Below are 9,976 nucleotides of genomic sequence, written 5' to 3' on the forward strand. Positions count from 1 at the left end.
GTGAACATATTTTTTAGATTCATGCCTAAGTATTTAATTTTGAGGGGTGCTAACATAAATGGTATTGTGTCTTTAATTTCAAATTCCAGTTGTTCATTTATGGTACATAGGAAAGTGGTTGACTTTTGTGTATTAATCTTATATTTTATAATCTTACTATAATTGGAAGTTTTTATTTGTTAAGATTTTCTACATAATTGATCATGTCATCTATAAGCAAACACTGCTTTTTTCCCCCAATCTGTATACCTTTTATTTCCTTTTCTTATCTTATTGCAATAGCTAGGATGTCTACTATGATGTTGAAAAGGAATGGCAAGAGAGAATCTTTGTCTTGTTTCTGATCCTGAAGGGAAAGCTTCTAATTTCTTACCATTGAGTTTGCTGTGTGCTATAGATTTTTTCATAGATGTTCTTTAACAAGTTGAGGAAGTTCACCTCTGTTCTTTGTTTGCTGAGAATTTTTTTTTTATCATGGACAGGTGTTGCATTTTCTCAAATTCTTTTTATGCATCTGTTGTTACAATCGTGTGATTTTCTTCTGTGGATTTGGTAGATTACATTAATTGACTTTCAAATATTTAACTAGCTTTGTATGCCTGGAATAAACCCCACTTGATTGTGATGTGTAATTCTTTTTGTACATTATTGGATTTTATTGGTTAATATTTTGTTGAGGGACTTTACATCTGTGTTCATAAAAGCTATTGGTCTTTGGTTTTCTTTTTTTGTAATGTCTTAGCTAGATTTTGATATTAGGGTTATGCTGGTCTCGCAGAATGCATTAGGAAGTATTCCTCTGCTTCCATCTTCTGAAAGAGATTGAATTGGTAATTTCTTCCTTGATTACTTAGCAAAGAAATCAAGGCTTGGTACTTTCTGTTTGGAAAGATATTAAATACTGATTCAATTTATTTTTTTATGGTAAGGGGGATTGAACCCAGAGGTGCTTTATCTCTGAACCACATCCCCAGCCCTATTTTTTATTTTGAGACAGGGTCTCACTAAGTTACTCAGGGTCTCATAAAGTTGCTGAGGCTGGCCTTGGATTGCATTCCTCCTTCATCAGCCTGCCAAATTGCTGGAATTACAGGTATGTGCCACCATACCCAGCTTGATTCAATTTCTTTAATAGATATAGATGCATTCTAATTGTCTGCTTCTCTTTCTGTGAGTTTTGATAGGTTATTGAAATTTTCAAGGGTTTTGGTTATCAAATTAACCATTTTTGATTATCAAATTTGAGGGCATATAGTTTCCACAAATTCCTCAACAATTTTTAATGTCCATGGGATCTATAGTAGTGTCCCTTCTGATATTAGTAACTTGTGTCTTCCCCCCCCCCTTAGCCTGACTAGAAACTCATTGCTTTTATTGATCTTGTCAATCAGCTGTAGGTTTTGTTGGTTTTCTCCATTGATTTCCTGCATTCAATTTCATTGATTTCAGCTCTGATTTTTATTATTCCTTTTCTTCTGCTTATGTTGGATTTAGTTTTTGTAGTTTCCTAGTGAAAGCTGAGGTTATTGATTTTAAGCCTTCCTTCTTTTCTACTATCTGCTTTGAATGATAAAAATTTCCTTCTTAGTTTTGCTTTCACTGCATCCCACAAACTTTGAAGTGTTTTACTTTTATTTTCATTTAGTTCAAAATATTTTAAACTTTATCTTGAGCTTTCTTCTTTGTGTTGTTTAATTTCAAAGTATTTTGTATTCTCCAGCTATCTTTCTGTTATTGATTTCTAGTTTGAGTCCACTGTGGTCTGAGAGCATACATGATATGATTTCTATTGTGTTTTTCTTTTTTTTTTTTTTTTGCAGGGGTTCTTATCCATATTTTATTAGTTTATTAAGTAAGCATTCATTGAATTCTCATTGCATATCAAGACAATAAAAACAGATAAAATGAAGAATTTGTGTCTCGCCCAGGAGATTATGGAGAAATGGGAAGACAACAGACACTATCAGGATGATGTGCTTAGAGCTGCTATGTGGTGTGGGGATCTTGGGGGATGGAAAACCACCCTGCAGAGAGTGGGGACAGGAAGGGAAGTCATCAAGGAAGGCTACTAGAAGTAGAAAGGGACCTGGGGACAAGTTCTTGGAGTGGGGAGGAGACCTACATTGCAAAAGTGCAAAGACATGAGATGGTACAATGGTTCCAGGAAGGAGTATTTCAAAAGGAGAAGGGAGAAGCTGCCCATCTCTTAAGTCCCAATTTTGGAAGGTGTACAGTACCACTTCCATGATCATCTGTTGGTTCAAACAGGCTCCTAGGTCAGTCCAGATTCAACAGGAAGGAGTGTACATTTACCTCCTGATGGGAGAGTGCTAAGGCCTGCAGACAAAAGTGCATTCAGAAGCGGAGACATGTGGCCATGTGGAATCATGGGATGCTGCAGGTCACCCAGGGCAGGGAAAGGACCCACAAGAAGGGGGAGGACTCAGTGTTTCCACAACCCAATTTCCTAGAGCTTCCTAGAGGAAGCTCAATGCCATGTTTGCCATTGAATTAAATTATTTACTGATGGGGAATGGCAGACATGGAGAAATGTAAATTTTTTTAAATCTGCAAACTGTTCAGAAGTGGGCTCAGGATTCCTATGCTGTGAGCATGGCTCTAGACTCTGAATCGCCAGTGCAATTGGTAGTAACTAGGTCCCTGATTCTTCCTCACATACTCCCCCATAGCTCTTCATTGGGGTAGACAAGATAACGCATAAACTACAAAATCATCTTCCCTTATTGTATTTGGAGAAGGTGATAAAGACTTTGTATCTGTGAGGTCTAATTTCCATGGTGTTGCAATTTATAGGCATCTCTTGCTCTCTCTAATGTGGTCAGCTTTATCCTCTTCATTTAAAAGCATGTTGAAGCCAGATGCAATGGCACACGCCATAATCCCAGTAGCTCAGGAGGCTGAGGCAGGAGGATCACAAATTCAAAGCCAGCCTCAGCAACTTAGCAAAGCCCTAAGCAACTCAAAGGGGCCGTACCTGTGACTCAGTGGTTAAGCACCCCTGGGTTCAATCCCTGGTACCACAAATAAATTAAAATTAAACATTTTTTTAAAAAAACATAAGAGCATATCGATGCTGGACTCCTCTGGCCCCCGGGACTTTCACCTGCTGGTCAGAGCTAACAGGTGTTTGTATTCAGAGCTAACAGGTGTTTGTATTCAGAGCTAACTTCCAGCCTTGACAGAGTGGCTTCTGGCAACACACGGGGCTGATTTCTATTCTTTTAAAAGTCTTTAATGTGTTATTTATGGCACAAAATGGGATATATCTTGGTGAATGTTCCATGTGATCTTGAGAAGAATGTGTGTTCTGCTGTTGTTTGGTGATGTATTCGAAGGCTGTCAGTTGTGTCGGGTTGATGGATGGTGCTGTTGAGAATCACTCTTCTAGGGAAAGAGTCTCAGCTTTCCTAGGGTGGTTCATGGAGTCCGTGACTTAAACAACTTCAGGAAGCTCTGGTCTGGACACTGTGATAGTTCACCCTTCTCTTCCTTTCTCCCAGAGTCTGAACTGGTGTTCAAAGCTCTGTCCATCCTATCATGGTGGCATATGGTGGCTCTTTATGCTGGAACTGGGGATTTGCATTTCTAACATCTCAGATGATGCTGATGTGTCTGGTCCCAGGACCACGTGAGGAGCCATGGTCTATCACCATGCAAGGAACAAATTATGTTATATATAATTATAATTACATAACATAATTCCTAACACCTAACAAATATATAATGGTTGGTGGTATTTGTCCTTATTTTTATATTTCAATCAGTTGGGGATGATAGTAATCATATTTGCTCATGGAATTGTTATGAAGATTAAATCAGTTAATCCATGAAAGTGCTTCAAAGTACCCAGCATGCTTTAATCCATTAGTGAAAGTTAACTTTTAAAATAATGAATTATTGCTAATATTGTTGTAAAGGCTTTTCCGGTAAAAACTTATTGGACTAAGGGAGCCCAAAAGACGAGGTAGCACTTTCACACTGGCATTCAGGAGCATCTACTGAGGCAAGTCCTAGGTGGCTGAAAGTATGCACCAAGTTCAAGTCCTTTAAGCATCTTTCCACAAGTTCAAAACTCAGATGCCACCAGGGTCAGGAAGAAAAGAGAGATAAAGAAAGCAGTGGCAGAGCAATAGAGTGGGGCCTGGAGCAAACCAAAAGGGCACATTACACCTAAAAGAAAAAAAATACATATTGGTCAAAAAACACAAATATAATGGTCACACATGGTTTGTGGCAATTCATACGCTTAAGAAGAGAATACCTAGGGAGGGTGTTTATGCCTGGTGAGAAGGAGACAGAGACACCCAGGACCATGGGAGCTCAGAAAACTTAAGACGACTGAGAAGGAGTGTCAGTGAAGCCTTCCCACAGCTACTAGGACTGACTGGGACTAGCCCTTTCTGGAGAAGGAAGTTTTAGAGAAGTTGTGAGGAAGTGGGTCTCATTGGATTGGAAATTTGAGGCAGTCTTTGGTTTCCTTCTTCTCTGTGCCTGGCACATAGTAGGTGGTCAATAAACAGTGACTGAATTCCTAATGGAATGGTTGATGAACTGAGAGATTGCCATCTTGAATAACTAGAGAAAATTTCAGATATGTCTCTGGATGCTCTTAGAGAGATAATCCGGTGTTACAGTAGCTTACTGGCCTGAATTTGAATTTTTTCTCATCTTGGCTCCTTGATAAACTTGCTATGAGGCTTTGGGGGAAAAAAATTACCCTCTCTGAGCCTCAGGTTTCTTCATCTATGAACTCAAGAGAATAATGCCTTTCTCAGGATGGTTGCCAGGACCAGAAAGGGTATAGCTATTGATGGGCATTCCTTCCCCTTGGGGGTACCATTGAAGAAAAACATCAAGCCCCCACCTCCCACCTCTGCTTTCTTTTCCAGAGAAGAAGATTCCAGTAGCAATATCTTACTCTCAGTATAAAGAAGACCTGACGGAAGATAAGAAGATACTATTGGCTGCCATGTGCTTTGTCTCCAAAGGAGAGAAGCTCCTGGTGGAGAAGGACATTACCTTGGAGGACTTCATCACCATCAAGGTGGCTTCTGTCACATCTACCTTCCCAGTAGGCCCACTTCAAATCTGGGGGGAGGACATCAAAAACTAGGGAGCTCGTGCCATTAACACCAACTTCAGCTCCCAAGGGTGAGGGGGAGAGGTGGGGATGCAGGGGATGGGTCTGGTGGGTGCCAGGGAGGAGTGGGTGCAGGCAGGATGGTCATGACCAGGGCCCCAACTTCTGACCTAGCCAGGACCACGGGGTTCCTGGAGGGATGGTGAGGAGAAGGGACAGCTCATGGGTGTTGCCCTTCCAGGTGCTGGGCCCAGCCACCGTGGGGGTGGCCGTTACAGTGGAAGTGACGGTGGTCAACCCCCTCTTGGAGAAAGTGGAGGATGGTGTGCTGATGGTGGAGGGCAGTGGCCTTCTCCAAGGACAGCTCAGCATAGAGTAAGTGCCACCCTGGACTAAGGGAGCCCAGAAAGCAAGGGAGCACTTTCATACTGGCATTCATGAGCATCTACTGTGCACAAAGCCCTAGGTGAACAGACAGTATGCCCAAGTTCAAGTCCTTGAAGCATCTTTCCACAGGTTCAAAATTCAGATCCAGGGCTGCTAGGGAGAAGGGCTGCCTTCCTCCTAGGATGGACCGGGGAGAAACAACTGGGAGGGGAACAGGAGAGATTCTGAACCCCCAAGAACAAGACACATCAGCTTTTATCCACTTAATCATTAATTTCCTCAGCCACACACTCACCCGTCTCACTCATTCATATTCTCTCTCCCACCCGCTGACCTGTCATTCACTGGGTCGCTCATTCCTGTCGTCACTTTTGTTCACATTTTCACTCACTCCTTCCACTATTCGTTCCGCTACTGCACTCAGTGGTGATTGGCTCGCTCACCCTCTCATTCATTCATTTCTGCGTTCCTCTGTCCACTCCCTTGAGTTCTGCTCATTTGTTGATTCATTGTCCAGCGCTGGTCATTCACCCTGTACTCACACTGTTCCTGATCATATGGACCAGCTCTAAGCCCTGTGCAAAGGGTCAGGAACACCAAGATGAACCCCTGGGGTTCTGCCTGCAGAAGGACCCTCAGGGACAGATGGTCTTTCCCGTGAGAAGAGTGATTTCTGCAAACAGAGGGGTAGATCCCCGGGGTCCAGGAGATCAGAGGCAGCCCTGAGTCAGGGTGTCGTGGGCCCAGGGAGAAGTACCAGTGAATATTTGAGCTGGGCCTTAGGTGATGAAATGAGGAGCTTTTCTGGTACCAAGAGGTTAGGAGGGCTTCCAGGCAGAGGTGTCTGTGGCTGGGACAGTCAGGGAAGGCCTCCCGGAGAAGGGAAGCCTGGTGTGGGCCGTGGGTGTGGTGGGCATGGGAGGGCATGGGAGGCAGGAGGAACGCTAGAGAGAAAGCCTGGGGAGGGTGAGGTCTGTTCAGGCACCAGGAGGAGATTAACTGGCTGAAGCCCGCAGGGAAGATTGATCTGGAAACATGTTAATGAGGCTTGGACGTTAAGCCACCAGGTGAAATTGATCTTGAAGGCCCTGGGGAGCCGTGGGCTGGCAGGCCAGACTCAGGACGGAGAGAGGACTGATGGCCTGCCTCCCCTCCTTCCCTGTCCTCCAGGGTGCCCAGCCTGCAGCCCCAGGAGAAGGCCTTGGTCCAGTTCAACATCACCCCATCCAAGAGTGGCCCCAGGCAGCTTCAGGTGGACTTCGTCAGTCACCACTTCCCGGACATCAAGGGCTTTGTGATTGTTGACGTGGCCACAGCCAAATGACAGACCCTCAGGGACTGAGGGGGAGCATTCGGCCCCTGTTTTGCTCCTCGCCACCTTTCTGTGGGAGCCGAGAGGCCTGGGTCAGTCCTGCTTCAGTCTCTGCCCTACTCTGTGAGTTTAGGCAAAGCCCTTCCCTCTCTGGGTGGAGGTCCTCATCTGTAAGATGAGGTTTGGACTCATTCATCCTGAACCTTTTGGACAAATAGGTGAAGTAAGAACCTAGGGATCCTCTCCCCCTTCTCATCATGCCCCTGGCTGGGAGACTGACACCTCCGAGAGTCCCAGTCACCCTGGCCCACTCTGCTGTGGCCTCTTTGCCCCTCCAGCTCACCTGTCCCTGTGTCTCTCTCAACCCTTCAAATGCCCTCGCCACATCCAGACCCAGCCGTCCTCCCCCAGGCCTGACAGAGAGCCCAGATGTTAGAGCCGGAAGCTAAAGCATCCCTCAACACTCCCACTGCAGAGAGGAGGGGCCTGGCTGGGCCCAGGGCACCTGGAGGCAGACTCGTCCTGCATATTGCTACTTGCCCTGCCTTATGCCAAAGTCATGTTCCTGAAAAGCATTAGATTTTAAACATCGAGAGATTTTTCCCTCAGGGGAGATGAAGGCTCTGGATTCAAGGGGCAGAATCCAGAAAGCAGCTGAAAAAGATAAAGAAGGGTCCATCCAATGGATTGTATTCCTCTGAACTCTGTAGCCCCAGATCTGATCCGGTTAGGATCAAGGAGCTCACTGACCTTTCCAGCTAGGCCTGACATTTCTTTCTTTGGCGCCCAAACAGCGCCGCTTCTGCAAAACATCCCAGCAGCCTGCACCACATGCACATCGTGTGCTTGGAGTCGAAACAGGACACCAAGGACCAGATAGATACCATCAGGCCCTGGAGATCAATGAACTTAGATATGAAATTCTGTTCCGAAATTTTCTAGATAGTCCAAGAAATTAAAATCAATGATATAATTTAAGTCATCTGAACAACAGCAACACAGACTCATCTGCGGTGAGAGGCCTCCTGGATACAATTCAGTGGAGCATAATCGATGTAGGGGGCTTTGTACAAAGCAGGTCGGGCAAGCGCACAGTGTGGTGGGTGGTCCTTGGGGCCCCATAAGGAGGCTCTTCTCTGATGATCCTATGGAACATGAGCTTGGAGAAGCTCTTGGGCTGCCTCTGTTCCAAGATCCTCTTTCCAAACCTGGGTTTTTGATGCTGGCTCCATATGGGAGGATCAGCGGGAGGTGCAGGGCAGGCAGCCACTTCTTTGAGATTGAAGTCAACATGTATCACTCCCAGGAAAAGGGACACTCTGTCCCACAGAAGGCTCAGCAAGTCGGCCAGGAGGGTGTCCCCGGGGATCTCCAGATGCTCTGTTCCTCCAGTGACTGCCAACAGCAGCGGGTCTTCCTCAAGCTCAGCAGCGTAGGGAGAGAGTCCCAGGAAGCTGGTCCTGAGGTGCAGTTTGGGGTGCAGGATGCTGATTCAGGGGGATCCCAGGGATCAACACCCAGGAAAGAGAGTTAGGGAAAGCAGGAGGGGGCAGAGGGAGGAGTCGGACCGTGACACTGCCCCTCGACAGCCCCAGGGACCCCGCAGGCAGCTCTGGAGCCGCTGTGGCCTGTCACAGTTTTCTGGTTGGGCTGAGATGGTGGACCATCGGTCACTGATTGCCCAGGACTTAGGGTGAGACCTCTCTCTGCAGCTGGGACTGTCCCTGAATCCGTGACAGCTGACGGGCAGCTCTCCTACCAGTGGGGGCTACAGAGTCCTCCAGGAAGGGGATCTGGGTTGTGTCCTCAACCTGCTTCTGTTCAATCCCAAGGACAGGATGGTGACATGTGTTCCCCAGGCTCATGCTCACAAGGGTTTACCCTCTAGCTGCTGGAGGCAGGTGTTAAATCATGACCTTTTAAAAGTCACGAGAAGCAAAGAGAAATAAGAGTAAACAAGTAAATAATTTTTAAATAAATAAGCTCATTAAATATGGTGATAAGTGCCAGAAAGAAAATAAAGTGACAGCCTTCTCCTCAAGTGATGGGGTTAGGATAGCCCTATTTTATAAAGAGGAATCTGAGAAGGTCTCTCTGAGAAGGCTAAAATTTTAATAACAATAAAAACTGATTAAAATCTAAAGTAGTATGCATGCTAGGAACTGTTTCAGGTGCTTTACACAGATTAATTTACTTAATATTCATATAACTAACTGGATGAAATAGTTCCTATTATTCTTTTCTCTTTTCAAATAAGGAAACTGGGGCACAGAGAGGTTAAATCACTTGCACACAACTGCACAGCACTTAAGTAACCGGTGTAGTATTTGAAGTTAGGCTATCAGAGAATGCACTCATAGCCTCTGTGTTTATTGTATGTGAAGAGGCAGCTATGCAAAAGTCTGAGAAAATGTTACAGGCAGACAAAACAGACATGTAAGTTTGGGAGTTATGTTAGTTTCCTGTTTCTATAACAAAATGCCTGAGATAATCAACTTACAAAGGAGAAAGGTTGATTTTTGCCTCACAGTTTTACAGGTTTCAGTCCATGATCAATTGGCCTGTTGTTCTTGGGCCTATGGTGAGGCAGCACATCATGGAAGGGAACATGTGTTAGAACAAAGTTGCTTGCCTCATGGCAGCCAGGAAGTGATCGAGGAAAAGGAAGGGCCAGGGTCCCAATATCCCCTTCAGCGGCATATCCTATGTGACCACAAGACTTTCAACGAGGCCCCATCTCTTAAAGCTTCCACTACTTCCCATAATGTCCCCCCACTTGCCCAAACCACAGCATGGCTTTCCCAGGGGCTCTGTAGGAGGTCGCTTTCCCTGGTAGGGCGGGCAGCTCTTGGCTCCTGTCTCCCACAGCCCCTTCCTGTTCTTCAGGCTGAAACACATCAAGTCTTCTTCAACCTGTCCCCAAAGAGCCTGAGCTGAGCACCTTGACCCAGTCACGTGCTGCCTCCTGGGACTTGGCTCTTAGAAGATCAGGATGGAGGGAAGGTCAGAGGGCACTGGAGTGGTGTGGTGTCACGGTCACAGTGTCCTGGCTGGGGGGCTTCTGCTCTACACAGTTGCTGTGTTCCAACGACTATGCAACCAATCACCCAACAACTACAGCTTAAAATAAGGACAATTGTTTTGACCAGGAATCTGCAGTTTGGGAGGGCGGGGCG

The 9,976-nt window shown here is 45.6% G+C and overlaps 1 protein-coding gene across 1 annotated transcript in view; it reads left to right on the forward strand.

Moving 5' to 3' along the window:
* Tgm6 (transglutaminase 6) overlaps positions 1 to 9,976 on the forward strand; it is a 31,486-nt gene that overhangs the window by 20,307 nt on the left and 1,203 nt on the right. The window contains exons 11-13 of the mRNA XM_015506124.2: positions 4,911 to 5,065; positions 5,343 to 5,476; positions 6,659 to 9,976. The exon at positions 6,659 to 9,976 is cut by the window's right edge and continues 1,203 nt beyond it. Of these exons, the coding sequence (XP_015361610.1) occupies positions 4,911 to 5,065; positions 5,343 to 5,476; positions 6,659 to 6,812 (443 nt within the window). The 3' untranslated portion in view covers positions 6,813 to 9,976. The remainder of the gene's footprint in view (positions 1 to 4,910; positions 5,066 to 5,342; positions 5,477 to 6,658) is intronic.

This window comes from Marmota marmota, unplaced genomic scaffold (genome assembly GCF_001458135.2).
Source record: "Marmota marmota marmota unplaced genomic scaffold, marMar, whole genome shotgun sequence".
Taxonomy (NCBI): Eukaryota; Metazoa; Chordata; class Mammalia; order Rodentia; family Sciuridae; genus Marmota; species Marmota marmota.